Here is a 24,747-nt window from a genome sequence, read left to right as displayed (position 1 = left end):
TTTAAATGCTAATTCCTAACTATAACGTGGCTGAAACCTATGGTTTTTTCAGTGAATTTCTAAGGTTTTTTTAAATGCTAATTCCTAACTATAACGTGGCCGAAACCTATGTTTTTTTCAGTGAATTTCAAAGGTTTTGTAAATTGTAATCTTTAAATGTATTAATTGTTATATATTTTTTATACTGATTTACTACATTGTTTTAAACTATTTATTTTTAGATATTTCATTTTTTAAATTACATTAAATATTTGTTTTATACATTGAAAAAAACGCGTTTAAAAATATTGAAATTGTAATATGTTTATTTTATTTTATATTTTTTTCAATTTATATATATTTTATATAGCAGGCAATGAAATCCTATGGAAGAAAATTCAAGTTAGTGGTAAGTACGGTTAAAATTACTTTTCAGGATCAGTACTGGGCTGAAAGATGCAGCACTGAGGTCTCTCCGGATAACAGGTGAGTAAATCGGAATTCGTAGTTCGGCTAATTTTAGAGGAATCTTTTAACGTTCCAAACAGTCAATGTTATCCTATGGAAGTAAATTCACTTAGCAGGTAAGTAGTGTTATCATTACTTTTTCTTAATCAGTGGTGGATCCTGGAGCCAGCACTGGTGCATCTCCTGTAAACAGTCGAAAGAATGCATTCAAGTCATACAAGCGATTTTTAAGGAATATTTTTAATTTGTGAAAATAGACACTTAGAAACTTTTCTGGTGAAAACCAGAAAATGGATTCCTATGGAAGGAAATGCAAGTTACTGGTAAGTACGGGTAGAATTACTTTTCAGGGTCAGTACTGGGCTAAAAGATGCAGCACTGGGTCCTCTCCTGATAACAGGTGAGTAAATCGGAATTCATTGCTCGGATGATTTTAGTTGAATATTTTAAAGTTCCAAAACACCACACTTAAAAGAATTTCTAAGTGAAACCAGTCAATGTTAGCCTATGGAACGATATTTAAGTTACTGGTAAGTATGGTTAGAATTACTTTTGAGGATCAGTACTGGGCTTAAAGATGCAGCACTGAGGTCTCTCCTGATAACAGGTGAGTAAATCGGAATTTGTACTACATCCAGTAAGCGCCACAGAGCTGCCTAGCAGAAAGATGTAAAAAGGAGCATGGCATGCACCACCTCTCTGCAACACAGCTCCTGGAAGCACCTGGTGGACTACTTGGCCCCCATGGTCCCTCAGGTTTGAAGTTGAATTTTTTCCCCAACTTGAACCGCGCCACATGGCGTGTTTGCACACATCACGTCAGGCCCCATCCCCTCCCTTCTCCACTGTGTAAAAGCGCCCTGTCACCGTTCTAAGTTGAGAGATTAAGTCCCCTTCAATCCTAAGGATCCCTAGGGTCAAAGTAGCCCACTAGGTACCTCCAGTAAGCACCACAGAGCTGCGTTGCAGAGAGGTGTAAAAAGGGGCGTGGCCTCTGAACACCTGTCTGCAACGCAGCTCCCTGGCGCATACTGGAGATACCTGTTGGCCTATTTGGCACTCAGGGACCCTCAGTATTGAAAGAGAATTAATTCCCCATCTTAAAACGCACCACAGGCGCATTTGCACACTGATGAAGGAAGAGGGGGTTGCCTGAGGTGACATGTCTGCAAACACGCCTTGTGGCGCGTTTTAAGTTAGAGAATTAATTCCTCTTCATTCCTGAGGTCCCCTGTGGGCCAACTAGCCCACCAGGTACCTCCAGTATGTGCCAGGGAGCTTCTTTGCAGAGAGGTGTTCAGAGGCCACGCCACTTTTTACAACACTCTGCAACGCACCTCCGTGGCGCTTACTGGAGATACCTGGTGGGCTAGTTGGCCCCTAGGGGACCTCTGGATTGAAGAGAAATTAATTCCCCAACTTAAAACGCGCCACAGGGCATGTTTGAACAAACATCACATCAAGCCCCGCCCCCTACCTTCATCACTGTGCAAACGCTCCCTGTGGGGCATTCTAAGTTGGGGGGGTTAAGTCCCCTTGAATACTGTGGGTCCAGGGGGCTGCGTTGCAGAGAGGTGTAAAAAGGGGCGAGGACTCTTTACACGTCTCTGCAACGCAGCCCCCTGGTGCATACTGGAGGTTCCTGGTGGGCTAGTTGGTCCCCAGGGACCCCCAGTATTCAAGGGGAATTAGTTCCCCCTCTGCAAACGCGCCAGTAAGCATTATTATTTTAGTAGGTGTGCTCATACCACCCGGTACACCCATATTTGTTTTTGGGCCCCTGCCAGCTCTCCTAGCAGTAGCCGGCCTCCTTTTTGTTTTTTGGGGGGCTGCAGTGCCCACCCAGGACTCCACCCCTTCCTCCCAAAAATAGCTCACGGGAGCCAGGCTACAGTACACTCCCACACTTGGGAACATACATGTTTTCAATTCCTTGCTTGCGGGCATAGTAAAAAAAAAGAAAATGCTTACTCCCACCTGGCGGGAGGCATTTGAGCCCGAGGGAACGGGGTCCCTCCGGCCAAAATAGGGCTTATGGAGAAGGGCTGCACAACCTAACCCATAAAATAAAATGACACATGGGCCCGGGGCCATAGTATGCCCCCTCTCCCCATCCTAAATATTGCCAGGCCAAAATAGGCTCAGGGAGGGAGCCTGCATGCACATTGGCATGTGCTTGCATTGAGGATGAGCCTGCAAGGGTGAGCTTGTTCAATGTGCTGATTAATGGTCTAAGAATAGCACTATCATTGTTAAAGCATTTTTTGTGTTGTTGCCAGCACTGAAAATATGAAATGCTGTGTTTCACTTTTTATTTTTATTAGGTAAGTTAAATACCCTGTAAATGTATGCAACACTGTGAATTATGGCAAATAATTCACGGTTAGTCCTCTTTTCTGTGAAATATGAGCTTTAAAACCATTGACAAATATAGGCTCATCTAAGTCCTGTGTGACTACTTCAGGAGCTCTTGCAGCAACCATGTGTTCCTATGGAAGCCAGCTTGAACCCCAGTTCCCCTAATGTACACCTGCAAGAGAAAAAAAAAGGAAGAATGTTTTTGGGAGGAGCGGGGGTGGAGTACTTGGGCGGCTGACTGCCTGTCGGGGTTGAATGCAGAAACCGAAGGCTGCAAAGGTAGGAGGTTGGGTGCAGGGCTTTTACACATGGTGCAGGACCTGGCCTCACGATCCCACGCTACACACAACTTTTGGTGATGTAACATGTGAGGTCATAAGCTGCACAAATGTTATAGTTTTCCAGTTTCACTGGTATTACACTAGACTGCTGCACACCTCTGTGTGGACATTCAAATGTGATCCCAAATAACCTGACCTCTTGCTAAAGGACCCTCATGAGGTGTGCTTTGACAGAGGTATAGCACACGTGGAGGTTTATTGCATTGCATGTAAGAACAAAATGCTTGTAAATGTGTCTTGTGTGCAGTATCAGCAAGAAAGAATCAAAGAGTGACTTATAAGTGTAATATTTTATTTGGGGTTTGTCCAACAGGCCCTTGTATATTAAATGTATATAAATGCATCCTGTTTAGATATCCTGAAAATCTGGCATGAATCAACATTTCATGTAACATGAAGTAAACTCTTGCTATTTCCAAACAGGCATATAACCACCAGCAAGAATCAAGAATCTTCAGGTCTTGTGAAAGGGGCAGTGACCCCTTGAGGTTGGTCTTTTGGTTGTATCATGTGGCTTGAAGCATGTAAGAGTGTGCTGAACATCGACTTGCTGCAGCGTAAATCATGGGTAAAGAGCATTCTAAATATTTGGCATCATTATCAGAGGCACAACATGTTCCTCAATATATGCAATGGGTAGAAGGAACTAGTTGGCATGTTAAAGAGAAGAATTATTGCTCTAGTAATAATTATAATAGTTTATTTTTAAATATTTAATATCACAGTTTCCCATTTCTTAGTATAGTAAACAAGTGTTTTCATTTAACCCTGGGCGTCGGACTATGCTACGCAAGCCGAGCGTGCGTAGTTCACGCTACTACGGGCTACGTGAATTGCACGTATCACATTCGGTGCGGCATTTTTTACTTGTTCGCGGTCCTCAACGTCAATTTCGCGACTGCGAGCGAGCAAAATCAACATCCTGGCTAGACTTTTTCCTCGTTTGCGATCAGCAACATCAAGTTGCCGATCATGAGCGTGGAAAATAAACCTCCAGGTGAGATTCTCAACACGGGGAGATCAGGTTTCTCATTGTGAGTGGTCGCGTATGCTTGCGACCACTCACAATGAGAAACTATCAGTCCACGTTGAGAAAGCTGCTGCTTGAGTACAAATCTACTCGAGCGGCAGAAAACCACTGCTTGCACTGTGCAAGATGCCGTTTGAAATGATTACACAGTGCGGACAAGCTTCCGGCACTGCAATCAGTGCGAAAAGCATTTTCCCTACTGCACTACGCAGTTCTTGTAGCTACGCGTACCTTGCGTAGTGCGAAGTGCACTCGCATAGCTATGCGTAGCGCCACTACGCAAACTACGCCCAGGTTATTTTCATTACCTAATAAAATGATACCTGGGAGTGAGGGAGTACTACAGTTTTTTTTATATTATGTGTTTAGAGCAATGCACTGAGATACCTGAAGAAGTGTAATGTACCACACCACAGCTGAGCTGAGCTATTTGGACACAGATTGGGTTTACAATTAGTGATAGCTGTGAAGTTCCTATAATTTTATTCTCCTCATGTTTGGAGTCAGCCGTTCATTTGATAGTGGAGAAAGAGGGTATTCCCTAATTCCTTCCCAGATTCTAGGTCTGTAGTACCCGCTTGTCCTTCTGCAATTTGTTCTAAAGTCCTTTAGTGATTCCAAGGTGAAAGAATTTGTAAGTAGAGCAAACAAAATGCAAAACAAAATATTAGTGTCTCTTTTGCTTTTTCTACTTCCAATGGTAGTTACATGAGTACCTTTAAAATAGGTGTCTCAAGTTATTAATTGCCACTAGTGAATGTCTTTTTTGATGGTAAGACAGGCCTTTCGCGGTTAAAAACTCTTAATCCATCATCTGCTAGAATTCCTGTGCAGGGAGCAGAAATATGTCCTTTGGAAGAAACCTTTCTCCTTTTCTGACCACTTCAATAAACTTTGTGAAAATGAAGAACCCCATAATGAGCAAAACCGTGAATAAAGTGAAAATGACAAGTTCTGAAATGCTCACAGCCAGACGGTCACTGTTGCGAGGCCAATGTATTATGTTGGGAGTTCGATCTTGCTGTCAAGCAATAATGGCCGCTCTTGACACCGACCACACCAAGTTAAACATTGGGCTTGCAAAATTTGTCCATAAAGTGTTAAATCTTCTCGAATCCACTCTCCAACCTAAATGTCTTCCCAGCATAGCAGAGCGGTCGACTTAAAGAGTTACAACCTCCAAAACAGAGACCATAAGAAACCTGAATTTATGTACTGTATCAGAACATTATCAGATCCTATTGGCCCTCGAATTTTAAACTATTTCAATTTAATTGTTTTAAAGCTTTTATCACAGTCATTTTTATTAATCTTTGTCATGTCATAAATTGTAAATTTTTAACCAATCAATAAAGAATTATACACACAAGTTCTGAAATTAGTGATCGCTCTGGATCAGTTAAACACAATAAAAAAATAGATATTTTGTGGTTGACACCTGAGGGTACTGGCAACCATGGCATTCTGTTTTGATTGTGGTCCTGAGTGTAATAAATAAAATGGGAAGGGGTTTAAAATCATGATCGGGTGTAAGTGAGGGCTGAGTGTTATGTTTGCGGATCTGTTTTATGGTTGGGGTGTTAGGCACTTTAGTGATTTGGCAGCTCTTGTCTTTTTACCTTTATTGTTAATGAAATGTGGAATACATTTCTTACCATACCATCCAAATATAGCATTCTTTTCTTTCACAAATAACTGTTGACACGATTTCAGACACTGTAAACATGGAAAAAGGCTGCTCAGTTGAACGCCTTGTCTGATAGTTAAGACACCGAATCCTGTAGGCAAAAAGCGTGAGCATAACTTTGCTTCCATGGTTTGACATGGAGCTCACCCCATCTGGGTGCCTCAAAAATCTCTTGCAAGCTCTTGCAGCTGTCTTCACCTTTTGTCCCACAAGCTTCTTCCACTTCAGCTTGTGTATACTCCGCCTCATGACATAATGCCTTAGAAAAGTTAATTGCAATGGTTTTGCTTGATTTGAAGGAGTTGCAGAGGTGCGCATGTTTTAAACCGATATTCCCCTGAACATAGTCCAAATTCACATATGTATCTTTTGTCATATAGTTGTGCATTTACTCACTTGCAGCTGATTAGTTAATGATGTGTGTTATTGCAATGCTGATTCAATTTTTTTTCGTCGCATAAATTCGATGATATGTCTGAAGGTGTTTTTCTTGGGTTTTATTAAGTTTGCTCCTTCAATAATTATAGTTCTAAAAAAACACAAATAATCAGGCTTCATCTTCAGTTAAATACTTGCCCTGTGGTTTGCCATTTGGTTGAATACCATTTGGTTGTTTTTGACATGTGTACAGGTTAGTAACAATGCTTGCATCATTGAGGGTAATGATGTGCATGACGGTGATTTGCACATCTCGTAGATAGCACACATTCTAATTTCTTGTGATTGGGCCACATAGTCACATCAATTAAATGTCACTTTGTTATACTTAGCTTGTGTGACCTCCCTGCTGCTCAGCTGGTGTGGGTATTGGAATGCCTGATGTCATCATAGAATCTTGGGTGCCTGGCTGCTGTGTGGAGAGGCAGTTGATGGCAGGCAGGCTGAGTGGCAGGGAGGCCACTCCTGGTGGGGTTATTATCTTATACTCAAATTTTACAACACACTTCAGATATTCTTTTGTTTGCCCCCTGTGGAAGGTGTCATAATGAATCAAGAAAATTTAGAAAGGCTCACTCAGGTCTATGATGCACCAGCAGAAAGCCGTGATCACAGATGTACATGTTAAAGGAGAAATACAGGTCTAAGCTGTCCTTGGTAGCAGAGTAAAAAAGAGCAGAGATATAGTCCGGCCGCAAGGGGGTTGGGGGTAAGTAGATAAGAGCTTTAGCAGAATAGAGGAATATTATTAGGCACAGTAGAAATGGAAGGTCACAGGCGTGCATTGCGAGAAGAGATATCTGAGAAAATATATAGAAAGGGCAGCACAAAGGCACAGTATAGGTGGAAGGCAAACAGCAGATGTGTAGGGAGTAAAGCATTGTTGGGCTTCAAGTATGAGACAAGCCAAGGACACTGGTAGTGTAGCGGTGATGTGGAAGTGGAACTAATGATTACATGTGCACCTGAGTCGTATTTAGTAAACATGTGACTGGCTGTTTTTGCAGAAGTATATATAACCTTTTGACAATAATATGGTGCTTGAGCAGATGTACATTTAATATTCAAATGTATGACATATTCATGGTTACACGAATATCAAATACTGTCCGTCACATTGTAAGTTGAAGCTAAGATTCCAGTTCCAAGGAGCTGACTGACCTTAAGCACGCGCACTTGATTTTTAAATAAACTCTACTATATTGCCCTTTTGACCGGCAACAAAGGACTGTGGCCTATAATACGTTTTAGTATAGGCGGTGACGGGTAATGTTCATAAAGAACTGATGAAATATTACATATAGCTTGAGTCAAAATAAAAGATATTATTTTTATTGTACAGGGAATATACTTGATAAAAGATTTTCGTTGTATGTTTTAACCTGATAAAATCAAAGGTATATAAATCCCCACATACTGATGTACTACATATACAATGTACCAGAGGGTGGCGGACACAACCTAGTGCAAGGAGGAGTGCAATATTGCAAATAATGCCATTAACACATAATGTGTTGGCCAATTCAGTAACTTACTCAGCTGTCTCACACTTCCTAGTATGAAAGCTTCTGTTTATGTACATATAGAGAATCCTGCTTGACTGTCCCATGTGCAATCTTTCCAAAAATGTTGCTGAATTGCTTTAAGGTCATGGTTTCTCATCTAATCTGTTGGCCATCTAACGCTTTGCCACCCCATAGGGTTTGGGCAATGTAGTAAAATATTCAAGGCCTTATTTTAAAAGACAGTCTCCTATCTGCACCTCAGAGTTTCTCCCTTACTTTGGGTGCAAATATACAACTTCTTTTCAGAAGTCTCAATATGTTAATCATTTAGGTTTGGAAAGTTTTGCCCGCTGCAGATTTCAAGTCTCAAAATGTTCACCAACTACACGTGGAAATGTGTGCCAGCTGCAGATTTCCAAGAGCAATTCAGAAAAACCTCTTTCAGTCTTTTCAGTCTTTCTTTTTTACCTATTTGTTGGCATTTCTGCTGTTATAATTGTGCATGCTCAATGATGGCTGCTGCAATGCTATTGTTTTTGTACAGTTGCACTTTTTTTCTTCACCAGGACCAATCTTTTCCTCATGGTGAAGTCTCCTCACATGTAACCTTGCTACTTTTGGAAGTGTTACCTTTCCCTACCCTCCATTAAAGGGTTATACTCCAGGCCTCTGTAGTACTGAATTATTGACCTTGTCCATGGCTGTAGGGGTTCGGAGATGAGAATGCCCACAAACCTATGGTTTTGTGTGTGATGTGGGTGTTCCCAAACTTTCATGGAGAGCCATGTCCTACACTGTCTATTTCCCATTTCTTGAGTGTAATTCATAACTATTAAGTATTATGTGACTGTGGTGCAATGTTGTGTATGTTTAGAAATATACATGAATGCAAGGTAACATTTTGTGAATACTTGGCAGATGGAAATTCATCTACTTGCATGTGTAAGTGAGATCTAAGCTTTAATCGTGATGCAGCAGATCCACTTGTATCTCAATGTTCTTGTGTAGTCGTTATACTCCACTGGTAGTATGGGCAGCTGATTGTTTACTGAAAGGATGTTAACGGAGCTAGCATCAGTAATGCTTTACAAATTAAAGTGAAACTAATTCGACTCCACAGAAACGACAGAGAGGATAATGTCCAAACCATGAAGGTTTTGTTAACACATTAGTCCGAGTACGAAGCCATCAAGTAGTTAGTCAGTTTATCCAAAAAAGCATACATATCAATATGGTGATGAAATCTAAAAAGATGGAAAACCGGGCAAGGTAACGCGCACAGAATATGAACTAGATTGGTTCCATAAAGCAATTTCCCTATTCTCTATTAAGCACTGAAAGTGGCGAGGGGAAGTTCAAGAAGGTGTGAGCATCAGATGAACCAAGTTAAGGTACTAAGGGAAAGAGAGGGCTATTCAAGCATAAAGCTCAACAACTGAGGCAGGGGGAATCAGCAGAAATGATAAAGCTATTCTCTCAGCGCAGTCAGGACGGGGTTTGCTGAAAGCTAAGAAACACATAATTAATAAGTAATCGAAAGTTCTGGAAGATTCTTCTCCACAGTTCCCACCAAACGGCCCAATATTACAAAATGTCTTCAAATGTTGTAGAAAAGTTTTGTACACCCCTAGATCAGCCTGGAAATATGGGCCCCAACATCGATGCATTTATGCAAATATTAGCTGATGGGTGCAGAACTTTGAGTTAAATAGTGTTCCTTTAGGTTTGTGGCATTTTCACTGTAAAAAATGGTGGTGCCATCTCACCAAAATGTGGCCAAAGTGGTATCACAAGCCCTTTGAACTAATGTAGAGTAAACTACCATCCCATGATATTTGGAAACAATGGGTCAGGGTCCAATTTTAAAATTGGTTGTTGAAAACTTGAGGCAGCTACTGGTCCGCCATGGCCGCTGAAGGTACGAGCGGTGGGGCCAGGTGAGGTGGGATTTCGAGGGATGGCCACGAGAGAAAAATAATTATTTATTTATTTTTCCATTGTGTCGTCTCTCAAAATCCCCCCTCACCTGGCCTCACTACTCTTACCTGCACCAGCCCCGGCTGCTACTGGCGGCTAAATAGTAATTAGCAATGGACAAAGGGGCTCATGCATCAAACTCCCGTTTTGCGTTTCCAAATTTGCGAATTTTACCGAATCGCAAATATGGATTCGCAAAACGGGATGCATCATAGAAAGTGCAAAATATTTCCGATTCGGTAAAAATCGCAATTTTTACCGAATCGCAAATATTATGTGACTTCAAAATTGCGAATTCGCTATTCGCCAAAAGGCCCATAGGAATCAATGGAAATTGCGAGTGGCACTTAGAAAATTTCATGGGTGCAGGGGGGGGTCCAAAGGACCCCCCCCTGCACCCCTGAAATGTATTTTTAAATGGATGTTTCACACACACATGTCCTAAGGACATGGGTGTCTGTAACATGACATTGTTTAAAATGTAAATTAGTACATTTTAAACATTTTTCGCAATTTACCACGAGGTTCAACCTCGTGGTAATTTGCACTTCCAAACCTTGTTCTCGCAATTTGATTTCAGAATGATGCATTGCATTTAAGGAATCGCAAATTTGCGATTCCTTAAATGCAATCGCATTCTGGAAAGTCGCAAAATCAGCGAATTTCATTCAAAAATAATGATGCATCTGAAAAAGCACTTTTGCATTCGCAAACGGCCGATTTTAAGGAATCGCACCGTTTGCGAATGCAAAAGTGCTTGATGCATGTGGGCCTAAATTCAGTATCAGGTCTATCTTCTATTGCATACTATAATCATATCTGACTATCTAATTCTGTTTTCTCATCTATAAATCTATTACTGCCTCTCTTCTAGTTAAAAATATTTCTCAGAGGATTCTTCATATTCCTCTATATATCAACACAGTTCTTTAATGCATTTTGTATCTAAAATCTATAAGCGTGGCATGCATATTCATGTGTAATCTTATTTTGAAACAACTTACTTTTTGCTTAACGGTTTGGCTTTGACCCTGGCTATTTAATCCTTCTTTTTCTTTAATTTTCTACATCAAGATTGTCATCACAATATTTCTTCTCCTGCTGTTGTACTTGGCTTATATGCCTCATTCCACTGGTGCATCGTTCCACTACGCTGACTATTGTTACCCTTTGGGAGTCTCATGTCCTGCTAGATGATAATGTCAAATTTTGTCCAAAGGAATTTAGTAAGCATTCTGCATCAAAGTCATGCTAGTGTCTTTCCATTCTAAAATCCAGTAGCAGCTGGTACAGAACGGGTGTTTATGGGGGGCAGGTTCAGGTAGCGTAGGAGGAGGGAATTAAAAAACTCTTACAGGGATGCGGCTGCCACCTTTCCTCTGTCCTCTTCTCCCAGGGCAGCAGGAAGCACACAGCCTCCCATAATCCAATGATCAATCATAACAGTGCCTTACAGCAGCGTTGTGATTGGTCTGAAACGCTGCCTTACAGCAGCATTGTGATTGGTCTCAGGGCCATAGTTTGGCACTCAGACAGGAGCTGGGAGGCTGGGCATGTTCTCCACCCTAGACGTAATGTAGCCTCGTTGGAGAACATGCAAAGTGCACATGACATTTTGGCTGGTCCGAGATTGCTAGGCAAAATGTCAGGCGCACTTAGAAAGTACCTACCACTCCTCCCCTAGGCTCCAAACAGCCCAACCCGCCCCCAACCAACTGAGCCAGTTTGCCAGTTTGCTTAAACAAGATGATAATAACTTTAAGTTATCATTTTATTTTTCCGTTTTCAATTGCTCAGTGGGGCGATGCTCCTCTGCCTTAGAGGAGGAGCCGCCACTAGTGAAATGCTCTCATAAAATATATTTTCTTAAACATATTGTTTTGCATTGAGTGTTCTTGTATTACTCTTTCCAAATAAATGCTGTGTAGCAGTGATGAGTGACGTTGCACTCATCATACTTCCTCCTCTTACACTACTTGAACCTTCAATGTATTGTGTGGCTGTGTGGTGCCGCTTGTCTGGTTTTTATTTCAAGCAGCCCATCTGCAGCTTGGCTCACAAGTTATGTTTCTCTGTCACAGATTGCTACTTTAGAATGTCTTTTTTCTGGGTTTTCCCTGCCGCCTTTAGCTTGTCCTTGTCCTCATTGCACTACTACAACGAAAGAAACAGCAGTGCATATCCAGGTGGGTAGTTTCATATAGTAGTGATCACTGATTAAAGTTCAGTTCTATCTGTCAGGCAGCAGCCTTTTGGTCTCTTAGAAGGCTTCTCTTTCTAACTCGTTTCAAAAAAGAGAGGGATCGAGTGAAGGAACGAGGCAGAAGCAGACAAACAGCGCTAACCCGAACATATCCAGTTCAGGAGTAGACCAACGACTTTGTATGCCCGTTCTAAGAACGTTTTAAAAACATCTGAGATATACGACAAGTGGGCAATCGCCTGATAAACAAAAAACCAAGGAACCCCATAAAAAGGAGCTCCCTTTACAGGAGAGAGAAGGCTCCAAGATCTTCATCTGTAGTAGCAAAAAGTGATACTTCAAATAGACCCCATCTAGGAACGTTTCCTACACGGTCCCGAGGATACGGTGTATCCATCCGTTCCTCGAAACCCCAGAAATAAGAAGTCCTGAGGAAGGTGCCACGATATCAAGTGTTAAGCACCGAAACGCGACAACGCACTGTTTGGTTTAAAAGAATCCAGATAGGGCCGAGAAAAAACTTTAGATGGGTATCACATTTTTCCACTAAAGCTTCAGAGTAACCAAATTATCTACGGCCACTGGATCTAGTGTAATACAGTGGCAGAGATATCAAGTGGGCCACTTACACATGAGGGGTTTGTTGTGATTATGTTTCGTCTGTTGTTTATTATGAACACATTTTGATTGTTTTTCCATTTATCGTGTACTGTAATATTGTGTTTGTGTAATACTGTTGAATAATCATTTTTATCCCTCCAAGACACCTAATCTTGGATTTTAATTGTTTTGGAAGAATTGTATGAATTTATCTTGTTTTTATTGTTTAATTTAATGTAATTTTAATAAATCTAGATTGTAAACAAGACTATTTCTTTGTGGAAACCTATTTTTTATGTTTGTCCGAATACCCATGGCATATTGTGACCTTTCCTTTTACAACAAGAAAGGCAAACAGTGATTAATGGACTAGTTGACTCCAGGGATTTCCCCTTTTGACTAACCTTCTCTTTCTAACTCACCTCTTTTCATGGTGTACCTTAGGGCTCTGTACTAGAAATTCTCCTGTTCTCTGGCAATGTCATCTACCTGGGTTGCCAGAAGGCCTTATCTCTTGGCTACAAATCATCTAGTATGAAGCACACAGGTATATCTCAGGACTGACTAGAAGAATGTCTGTATCTTTTTACCTGTAGAAGCTGCCTGGGATACCACTCCATTATCAAGGTGTTTTTATGTCTGTCTGTCATAAGGTTTAGAGTCATATGTGCAAAAGCCCATGCTTTCTCCTTATGTATGCCTCCCCATTACTACTCAAATTTCTACTTTGCATGTTAAAATTATCTCTAAACATGAGTCACATATTTATCTCATGAGGATTGTGCCAAGTCATGAAAAGAATCAGGGTATAAATTGAGAGCCCACAGCACCACTCAGCAGTCAGTCTACCACTACAATTATTGCGGATATTCATCACAGGGATAGGTTTTTATCTTCCTGTAAAGAAATTCATTGGACATTACCAGACATTGCATGTAGTCCATATAGGAAATCTTTCGAATTAATAGATATTGTTATTACAAAAACAATACTATCGTTCACCTTTTTTTAATTTAAATGCTAGTGTGTGATAGGTCTTTTAGCTGTTGATAAAAGGTTGTTACAATCATCAGGTTTTCCTGGTTAAGGATCAGGGGCCTGATGTACAAAGGACCTGTTGCAAATAGTTGTAGCAATGTTTGCACCGACCACTAACTCCGTCACTGGTTTTTGCAATGTATCCTATGTACTAATGGGTCATGTTGCAAAATATTGAGGTCTTATGGGTTGCAGAACAACTTGACTAATAAAAATTATTCAGGCGGATCACCATGTGCAACCCTCAAGTTTGGTCACAAACGCAGGCAAGATAGCCTACCAGAAACAGCAGACCAATATCCCTGCATTTACATTCTTAATCAGGATTTTTATTTTAAGTAGTCTGTGTTTCATATTGGATTCAGTACTGATTTTGGAACCTTCTCAGGTCTGGTGGGTGGAGGCCGTGGTCCCATTTACCACTGTATGCTTCCAGAGCTTAATTTATAAAACAATATGTGCCAGGCCCAAACATTTGCTCTAAAGCTGTTGCACGGCAGAAGGGTGGGTGGTAAATGGAAAGGCTGTGTAGTCTTGATTCCCCCTCGTGTATCTTCAATCTATCCTCAAACACTCTCTGCCCCTCTAGCTCACTATTATATGTTATTTTTTGTCTCTGCGTTCTCCCTTTGTCCCTGTTTTCGTTTTTTAGGGCTCGCCTGCTGATGCGCTTGTTCTTTATTCCCCCCCCCCCCGTCCCCCCCCCCCCCAGCCCCCCTTTTTTACTATTCTCTCTCTCTCTCTCTTGTTCAGGGTTAAAGTCTGATGAGGAAAAATAATTGCCAGTGGGCCCCACCTGCCTTGTGACTATATAATGGCTTTCTAGATCTTGCCCTAAATGATGTTTCCCAGTGAATAATGAGCAATTGCGGGTTCCCAGTTTGTAGTATGCCTGGACTATTTTACCAGGAATCACATGCCTCAGTTTCTGAGAGAATGACCTGTTTGGTATGGAAAAATTCATGGGGGTGTGATGCAGCATTTTTCAGGTACAATAAAAAAGACGTTCGGACTCAAACATAGTATTATAGATTCGGTTATCGTCTGTTTGCATTTGCACATACTACATATATGCATTGGAAAAAGTGAATCAATTTACTGGCTTAGTGCAAAAGACCAATTTAAGCTAACAGTGCCTACTAGACATAAAATAAAGTTGCAAGGTTTATTAGGAATCAACTAAATGGTTCTGCCTTGCAATTCCTCAGCTATCCAAAAAAACAGTTTTGCTCGCTAAAGTTAAAAGTGTCTTGCTAACTATAGAAATATTATTTTCTCAGAATGGTGCTGAAGCAGATGATAAAAAACGTTATTTCCATTTTAAATAAAGTAATTGACAGTGAAACCAAACCTATATTTTAAATCCTTGTTTTTCTTTAACACAATAAAATCTGCCACATCATACCACCTACTTAAATTCAACTGAGTGAGGACTACAGTTCCCACAGTGGATGCAGTTTTTAAATAAAATTCCATAACTGGAAACTCGGTGATGCAGGGACTTGGAGTCGTGTTTTAACCACTTGTGTACATTTTATGTGGGGGCCCCAACAAATCAAGTGCCCATCAACCTGTCATGGGTCCCTATTAAGTCCAAGATCAATGAATACCTGCGTGAATAAAGGAATCTCAGAGGCCGATCATCACATTGTGCATGGGTGGGGCCTGATGATTTTCCATTAAGCCACAGCATTTTTGGTCCCGTGGATGCTCCGGAAGCACCTATATTTTAGAAACAAGACGAAAATAAGCATTTTCAATGCAATAGGTCTCGCATTTGCAAGAATTTGAGCTACTGGCATTGTAAATGACAATGCCTTTATTTGTGTGCAAGTGGTGCATAAACACACGCTTTGCACTTAAAGTTGTTGCTTACGAGAAGCAAGGTTGGCAGTAACTGCACCTCTTTTATCGCCAGCCTTGCTTCTCGTAAACAAAGACTATAATTACAAAGTGCGTGTTTACGCACTTTACGCACTGCTTGCAAGTTCTCAAAACACATAAATAAAAGCCATTGTCATTCACAATGTCAATATCTCAAACTCTCGCAAATGCGAGACCTACTGCATTACAAATGCTTGTTTTAATTACATCGAAGGCTGACCTAGGTCGGGTCCTGCCGGTGCTCGGAACCGGCAGTTCATAAAAGGAGGTGTCTATTGGGCTCTCCATTGTTGCTTTCACCTTCAGGATGAAAAACTGTTTTACTCTGCAATAGTTCAACTCTTCACTGATTTAGTGTAACTTCAAATAGACATGTTATAGTACTCTCAGTCTCATCATTTCAGAATTTCAGCATTTTAAATTTTCTATACAACGAAGCCATAGTTGTTGCTTTTTTATCTTATGTAACTAACAGCCATTGGCAAAGCCAATAGTCCTGGCTATAGGTTTAATGTTACTTGTTGTATTATATATTTAGATGCAATGACAGAAACAGCATATTGCCAGTTGGGCGGTACACTATGCTAAGCACAGATTTTTAGTTGATGTGTTTAAAGCCATGCCCTAATTACATCGGCCATGCCCCTTTGAGAGACACCCCCTCCCCCAGTTTTTTCATCCGTCTTAAAGCCTTGGTGGAGGCGATACTTCAAAAAATTTAATTACAGACCAACCTGAAGCTGAACTACAAGTAGTGCAGACACAAAGAAGACATCTTTAGGGAAAACACCTTCTTGATTACAACATTATACAGCCATACACGGTGGCCTGCACAGATTGTGGGATCTACCAATACTCAACGAGCAGATATCGATCACTACAATGATTCTAAAAAAAGTACTAACTCAGCATTTCCATATATGCACATGCATATATACCGCTACACACTTAAAGGTTAGTAGGTATCATATAATTACCATAAAGTGCAGGCACTTTCGAAAATCCTAATAGTAGCAGCAACGTTTTACCCTGTTCAACAGACCAGATAACTTGGAGCATGGAAGGATAAAGGTGGGAAAGGCCCCAACGGGATTCAAACACTTTAAGCGAAGAAGCCTAGGCAGGCATGCGCTGTGCTGTGCCCAATGAGATGACTTAACCTACTACACCCAAGCACTGAAGCCAAACACAAGAGGAGTAAGTGGGTTGTGAGAAGAAGCCAGTAGGCTAGCAGAAGCAAAGGAGGAAAGGTGTGGAACGTTACCAGGAGGTGATTAACAACCCCAAAAACACTCAACTGCTAAACACTCTTTTGGTCAAGTGGAGAGAAGACGCCACTTAGAATCCAGACAGCGTTCCTCTACTTGGACAGATCATTTTCGGAGATCGACTAATGTCAAAAAGCGTAAAGTTTTTCCACTGCAGAGATTGTAAATGCTTAACAACGCATAGACTGCAGTGCCATAACTATTCCAACCCTAGCAAAGACTTACGAGATTAGCTTGTGTGTGTGTATAGTGAATAAATACTTCTGGGCAGGCCTACACCGACAGAGGGCAGAATAATAAAAGTGAAAAAGCCTACAACAAATTATTCTTCGGCACTATGTTTAACATTTCAATAGCTGTACATAGTTGTGAAACCAAAGACCCCTCTAGCAATGCAGTCTGCGGCAGAGCAAATCAGTGGGATAAGAGTATAGGACAAGCACAGACCCCACAGAATGTAAACCGGCTCTTTGAGTGAAAGGTCTCCACACCGTCCCTTTTCTTTCCTGCTCCCTTGCAATGCAGGAGTTATCGCATCATAAATGGATCGCAGCATCCGCGCTCCAGCTATACTCATCTTAAATTAACACACGGATGGTGCGATTGGACCAAAAGTAAAGAAATTGAAAAAACATGTTTTTTTCTATTTCTTCACTTTTGAACCAATCGTGCTACCCGTGCTTTAGCTCAAGATGTTTAAAGCTGAAGCGCGGTGCCATGATTGCAACCTAAGTGAACAAATGGGGAAAAAAATTGCGGCCTAGAGCTTTTTTTTCTATTTATTTACTTTTGTTACAACGACTGAACCCGCAATTTTGTGTTAAACATCTTAAGCTAAAGCACGACTGCCGCGCTTGCTTCAAAAGTAAAGAAAGAAAGAAGGAATAAAATGATGTTTTTTTCTGTTGCTTTATTTTTAAAGCAATCACTGCACCTGCAATTTAGCATAACATGTTAAAAGCTAAAGCGCGGGTACTGCCATTATAACAAAAGTTAATATTAAGAAAAAAAATCATGTGGCTGCGTTTGGCACCACAAATAAGAAAAGAAAGATGCAGCCAGCGCGCCGCGCCAGTTAAATGAAAAATAAAGTGTTGTGGGAGAGCGTGTACTACCTGCAACAGCAGGCAGGAAAAAAAAATTAACAAAATAGTGCTCATGCGAGCAGTGGCGGCCGGTGACATTTGAAAGTGGTGAGCCGTAAAATTAGTGGTGGAGCTCACTGCAGCGAGCGTGGTGAGCGACCTGAACAACCAAAGGGTCGTTCAGGGGTTTTCCCCCTGAGAAAATTATGAAAAATGAGTGGGCAAATGGTGCATTTTCAAGCCAGTGCCTACGTGAGATAACGTTGCATTCAAGATGGCCCAACAGAGTCAAATGCCTACTTTTTCCACATAGAATATCACTACTGCCAGTGCTTCCTGCAATCACTGGCATAACTGCGACCACCCTTCAGTATTACCACAGCTCCCTCCAGCATCACTTCATGTATCTTTACCGTCAGTGTTAACGCCTGCAGTGCCATCGTGGCTGCCAAAAGCATCAAGTTCACACCCCACTGAAAATGGTCTCACTGCCAGTTCCGTGCCGACTGCCATTACTGTTGCATAAAATGTCACAGCATCTCTGCCAGTGCTGCTGATACTCCCACCAGCAGGCATTATTTCTTCCATAATGCCAGCTGAAGCTGTGCTTTCTTCACCCAGTGCCCCAGCCATCATGGACACTTTGATCATTGGCTATGGGTACCAATGCCTCTGCCACCATCAGCACAGGCAGCATTGGCATCCCGATGGAACTGAGGTCTTCTCCATCATTCATGCCAGGTCACCATCAACTGCTCTGCTGGTGACACTGGCCCTGCCTCTGTTAGGCTCACCATTACACGGGCCCTCTTAAACCTGCACTATCATTCACAATCCCACTGACCTGAACACAAATGTCATTGCCGCCATAATCAATGGTAATGGCACAATTATTCATGGCACAAGCCCAATGTTTTCCGGTGGCCTCATCTTCACTGACGACCGATCATTTAAGTGTCATCACTAAAACCACCTTCACCCAGACCTGCACTGATGTCCAAATCCTCTCCAAACAGTGAAATTGGTACGATTGCTATTCCAGTGGTGATATATTCCATCCCATTCATCAACTGGTTACCAATCCATGGTCACAGATGTAACTCATGATAGGCAGGAGCACCTGCCTTTGACAATCGTGCTATGCGAAAGCACCTAACATTTGCAATTGTGGTGGGCAACAGCACCTGATAGGGAACATCACCTGCCACATGATAGGTAACAGCACCTTCCATTTACACTGTTGATAAGCAACAGCAACAGCCATTGACACCCATGATAGGCAGCAGCACCTGCCATTGACACTCTTGATAGGTAACAGCACCTTCCATTGTCACTCATACTGTATCTGTGGTAGGACTCGTGCACAAAGATCAGCATCACAAGCATCATCCTATCCGTCTACAACAAACACGATTTATTTGGTGGCCTAATATTGCATTTTTAATTCTTCACATACCCTAAGATGTGTATTAAAATCATTAAAAAAAAGAATATTCTGCCAACCATGCCCCAACAGAATCCTCCCTCCTCAAGCCACTCCCAAAATTATTGCAGCTCTCACCCATAATAACCACCTGTGGTGTCCCCAATAATGGGTTGCACTTATACTCAAAGGGATGTTCTGTTATCACTGCCAGTATGCCCAGCTGGTTCGCAGTGACCCACGCGTCCATCATGCATTCACTGCTGTAATTACTTCTATTTGCCATTACATGGCCAAACAAAAAAAACACCAATGCTCCTGTTGCCAGCATTTTTCCAAACATGACCTGCTCATACACCAGATGCCTGCACTGAATCTCAAATTATTTCCTGCAACACCACCTGTTGGGGGTCCCACTCACTTATGCTCTTAGAGGTCACTCACTGCTCCAATGTTCATCAATATTCTTACTGCCTCCTGTATGATCAGTGCAGGCTTTTGAGCAGTAATCATATCTACAGTCAATCACTGCCTTCACTGTTATCGTTATTATAACCTGCACAACCAATGTGGCTGCCACTGATTGTAAAACACATTCAATACAGCTGTAAATGCAACCACACTACATCAATAATAAAAAAAAACCTGGAACGGTAATCCACCAGTGTCGAACTCTGACTGCCACATCTACCATTTAATTCCTATCCCTGCAAGCATATTGCATTCTACTTTTACTGCCCACGTCATTACAGAGTATCTCTCTACCTGTTCCACATTTGCCATCAACAGTGCCAGACAGCATTGGCAGCAGAACACCACCAGCAGAAATGTACTCCAACAGCCCTTCACCAACACCCATCATAGTCCGTGACAAGTAGTGACCCACAACACTTGGGCCCCCCGCCGCCACATTGAATGCCATCTGCACATCTGATTTAGTCGCAAAATGTATTACATGGTGGCTGCCCACCTGGGACGACTGCTGAAATCCGGAAACACCCCATTGCAATGCTTCAGGCATAGAATGGATTATTTTTTTATTTGAAAAAATATTACCAGAATGATATTAAAAAGCAAACAGGTCGCCTAAAACACAGGAGTGGTTTATTCCAGCTTGTAGGACAGCCAAGGAAGCACTCTTGGCTGCTATAAAACAAGGAGACACAGTTAATATCAGGGAATCCTGAGCTCTTTAGAGGGAAGATTTAAGATATAACAAATTAGACAGGGAAGATTTTCTTGAGGCTGCTGAAAGCGAAGATTCAAAGTCCTTTTGGCAAATCTTCAGCCAGGGTGGAAAACAGCCAGCCAAGACTGACGAGGTACATCTGCAGCTGAGCAGTGGAGGCCCACGCGATAATGTGATCAGGGGCCCGATTGTCACGAGTAGAAGCGCTACTTTAAAAAATGCTCGCCTGGGCCTTACCTGTCACCTGAGCTGCTGGTGAACTGCTGTGCTCAGTGGCAAAGTTCCGGCTCCTTCCTTCCAGAAAGTTCCACTGTGACCAGTACCAGAGAGTGCAGACACACGCGGGAAGGGTCGAGTCTGTGCAAAAGAGTGACTCGGATCCTCGGCTTCCCGCCTGCCACACCCCTTTCCCAACTCGTTACAGGGTGGGGTGGGCCCCACCACGCCCTGTAATGAGTTGGGAAAGCTCTCCACTCTCTGATTGACATGGAGGGTTAGCGATACCGGGCTAGGATTTAAAACGCCCGGAGCTAACTTTGCCTCCACGCCATCAGGGGGTGGAGACTGGGCCCTGAAGATAGGTCTTTGCCGAGCTGATGACATCACAGCCTTCAGGGCTGTGAGGTTCTCAGCCGGCAAACAGTTAGGCTTCTTTGGGCCCGCAAGGGGGAGCATGCATGCAAGAAAGAGTCACGTGACATGCCACCAGCGAGGAACAGTTGCTGTCACGGCGCTGGCAGCAATAATATGTAGATTATCATCGCAGTACTGGAACATTGAAGTACACACATACCGTTTTTAAATTAAAATATGGTGAGCATAGAGCGGGGGCCGAGCCCCGACACCCTCGGGAAGAAACCGCCACTGCATGCGAGGCTGGATTTACAAAGTACTGAGTAACAACAGATGTAACAAGGGGAGTCCTAATGGGACGTTACAAGAAGAGAAAATGCGGTACTTAAGAGGGACTACTAAGCCTATTGACTAATGAAAAGCCACCATTTGTACAGGACAGTGACCGGAGCTAATTAAAAAGATGGGCGGAGCTTCAAGTCCATACCTCAGAACAGCATTCCTCAAAGAGACAGTGCAGCGCAAGTGATGCCTAGGCAAGACCTAAAAATGTAATTCTTTTAATGTTGATTAAATGTTATGTGCTACTTGTTTTGAAATGATGGCTGTTGAAATGACTGCAAACTCGAAGTAGTGTACAGTACGCAAGGAACTTGAGGCCTAATAGTAAAGCAAACAACTACTGAATATTTTAGATCCTACACACATGTTATGCCGATTGGGAATAGATCAGAAAACTTGCGTGCACCTGTTTTTATTTCTTACAGTTGTGAGGTTTGTAACAAGTGTCTGCTTCTGCACTTTGGCCTGCCTCCAGGTTTTCGCTACAGCTGCACACTTCTTTTCCCCGTAGTGTGTGTTCTAAATGATTCTATTTTCGCATTATTTACTCTGTCTGCAGTTTCAGCGTGAGAGACGTTGTTGGAGAATTTAACGGTTAAGTAGAGATCTATATATATATATTCCCCGGTGGTTTCCATGCTATGCCTTTTTAGATTGTAACTGGCTCTGTTTAACTGTCACGGGATATGTTTTGTCTGCCCTAGGGTCGACCCCATCCCATATGACACGCCGAAGCCTGCGGGCCACACACGCTTTGTCTGCATCTCGGACACGCACTCCCGGACAGATGGCATGCAGATGCCGTACGGCGACGTCCTGCTGCACACCGGCGACTTCACCGAGCTGGGCCTGCCCTCCGAGGTTAAGAAGTTTAATGACTGGTTAGGTAAGTGATTGCTGCGCTGCGCTGACCCCAATTAACCTTTTATGCGGTCCAAGTGTCATTCCAGGCCTCCTAATTGAATTTAAGCGCGCGGAAACCGTGGCTCGCTGCCGCTCGTGTAATGCCCTTCCCCTTGTTTAAATATCGGTCTATTAATATAAGGGGACATACGAAGTGTTCGAGTGACGGCGCCGCGCGTGATCTTGCGGTCACGGGGCTGTTTATTCCAGAGAGGAATTCTTAACGTGCACTGCCTCCACTAACAGGTAACTGCACGAGCATGCTGCTAGCCTTTGCTCACTCGCACTAAAGAACGATTCTTTTATGTTATTTTTGGTGTGTTTTATTGCACTGTCCTGTTTTATTGTTTGTTTAATTGTAATCTGATTACATGTTGTGGAAGTCTATTTCCACATCGGCGGTCGAAGTGCATAAAAACTGTGATGCTGCATGCAATGGTGGAGGGTTCAGTGAGCGTGGGGGCGGGGTCAAAGGTGTGCAAAAAAAACCCAAAAAATGGTAAGTGTTTTTGGTCTTTTACCATCAGGTATCTACATGTGAAATAATGCGCAGCTTAAAAGAAAAATACATTTTATAAAGTTTTTTTTCAGTGGGACATGCACATAGTACATTATGAAACCTCCAGTAGTTAATGGACGGCAGAGGTCTGTATATAACCAGCGAGCCACAGAATTAAACCTTGGTAGGTACAGAGAATAGTGACTTGGGTATTTTTTGTGCTTTGAAGTCACAGACTGTGACAGAAAGCATTGTGAATATGTAAGTCATTATTGTAGACTTGTGTTACACACAGTAAAAAATAGACTGCTACAAAATGAACAAAAAGGTTTAAGATAAAAGGTGCTTCCAAAAATGTGATTTACGTAATACCCAGACTGTACTTAATGCAATTTTTGTTTTTACATAATTGTCACTTTAACACCTCTAAGTGCTATATAAATGGAATTGTAATTAACAGTAAGCACTTCACAGATGAATTGTTAAATCTTTGCACTACCACTCAAAAACAATAAGTCTTGGTCATCACAAAGCTTCCAGTGATTCGAATATTTAAAGACAGCACTATTTCCCAAGCATTTTTTGCATTTGCAGTTTACCCTTTACATTTGCAGATTAACTCTTGTGCACATTTCCATTTCTTTCATCAAGCAGGCTCCCTGGCAGGAAGGTTTGTTTAGTGGTCTGCCCCAGCTTTGGTTTCACAGCACTAGAGACTCACTGAATGATCCTTCAGCTGAAGCATTTAAAACTATTGACATTACCCGTCTCAGGATGGTTGTCTTTCTACAAAAAGTTAGGGAACAGTTTTTCATAAATCAAAAAGTATGGATACGTAATGCTCCTCCGATCCCATCCACTTCGACCACCACTTTGAAGCACAAACTATGTATGCTTCATGCGATTCGGCACACTGGATAGTAGTAGCATGATGCAAACATGCCCCCTTACCTCATCATGTTCCTCTGCTGCGTTCATAATAGCGGCGTCTACCTTCCTTTTGGATGAAAGCATGAGCTCTGATGATGCACGAATACGTATTGTTCTATTTCCCGTTTTACGCTCTCTCCTCTGCTGGTTGTGTTTAAACTTCATTGTTATATTGTAATGAGAAGGCGATCTCTCCTATTGTTTTTAAAAATATATATTTTTTGTCATACACATACAGTGGGGCCTTAGTTGCGCCCATATACATGGTCAGCATCGTAAAGTGGACCACTGTAGGCAAAGGTCCCTGTCAGGGCAGACCATAATAGTGAGCAAATCAAAATAAGTACTCAGAATAACATGGCATAGAACTGTACATCTTAATTGCTCTTATCATAGATGGTCCACACGAACACTCATCGTTCAATTACGAAGAAAAATCCAGGGTAGAGTTAACTAGGAGTGCTTTCTAATAAAATCATCCTATCTGCCCTCCCTCACCTACGATGTTAATGAACCCCTGCTCTCCCGAGGTAGCCAATAAAGGTTAGGCAATCTTCCGTGCCTCCCCCCCACGGTCGACCGTGCCGGGCACTCTCCCCTGTTGGCCTTCACATGTCAAGAAGGCAGTGAGGGCAACAGCCAGTAGAAAGGCTATGTCTTCTTTTAACCCCAGTGAGGTGCCGACCCCAGATAACTAAGGCAGCTCATTAGTGGATCTCCTAGGCAGAGCCATCGTCGTCACCCTCCATCTCGCCCCCCAGTAGATCAGGCTGTATCATGTTCCATGCTGAAGCAAACTCCATAGGACTCCTGCTAACGCGCCTTCGGGAGCAATGCAGCTTGTTCCCATGACGCCTAGCACAGCAAATCCGCCCTCCCCTTCAACTTGGGGACCAGTAGGATGTTTCCAGTGCAATGTGATTCTGCACTTACCAAGCACCAGGGCGAGGTCACTGAACAGGGTAGTGATATTGTGCTTAGCAGGTCAGGGATAAAGGCCCAGCAGACAGAACCGGGGCCTAGGGCA

General features: G+C 42.3%; 1 protein-coding gene across 1 annotated transcript in view; it reads left to right on the top strand.

Annotated features, from left to right (window-relative positions):
* Positions 1–24,747, top strand: part of MPPED2 (metallophosphoesterase domain containing 2) — a 699,046-nt gene that overhangs the window by 187,667 nt on the left and 486,632 nt on the right. Inside the window, exon 3 of the mRNA XM_086955812.1 lies at positions 22,093–22,274. Within this exon, the coding sequence (XP_086811938.1) occupies positions 22,093–22,274 (182 nt within the window). The remainder of the gene's footprint in view (positions 1–22,092; positions 22,275–24,747) is intronic.

The sequence above is a fragment of the Lissotriton vulgaris genome, chromosome 2_1 (assembly GCF_964263255.1).
Source record: "Lissotriton vulgaris chromosome 2_1, aLisVul1.2, whole genome shotgun sequence".
Taxonomy (NCBI): Eukaryota; Metazoa; Chordata; class Amphibia; order Caudata; family Salamandridae; genus Lissotriton; species Lissotriton vulgaris.
The sequence above is the reverse complement of the archived record's forward strand: the minus strand, read 5'-3'. Positions and strand labels throughout refer to the sequence as shown.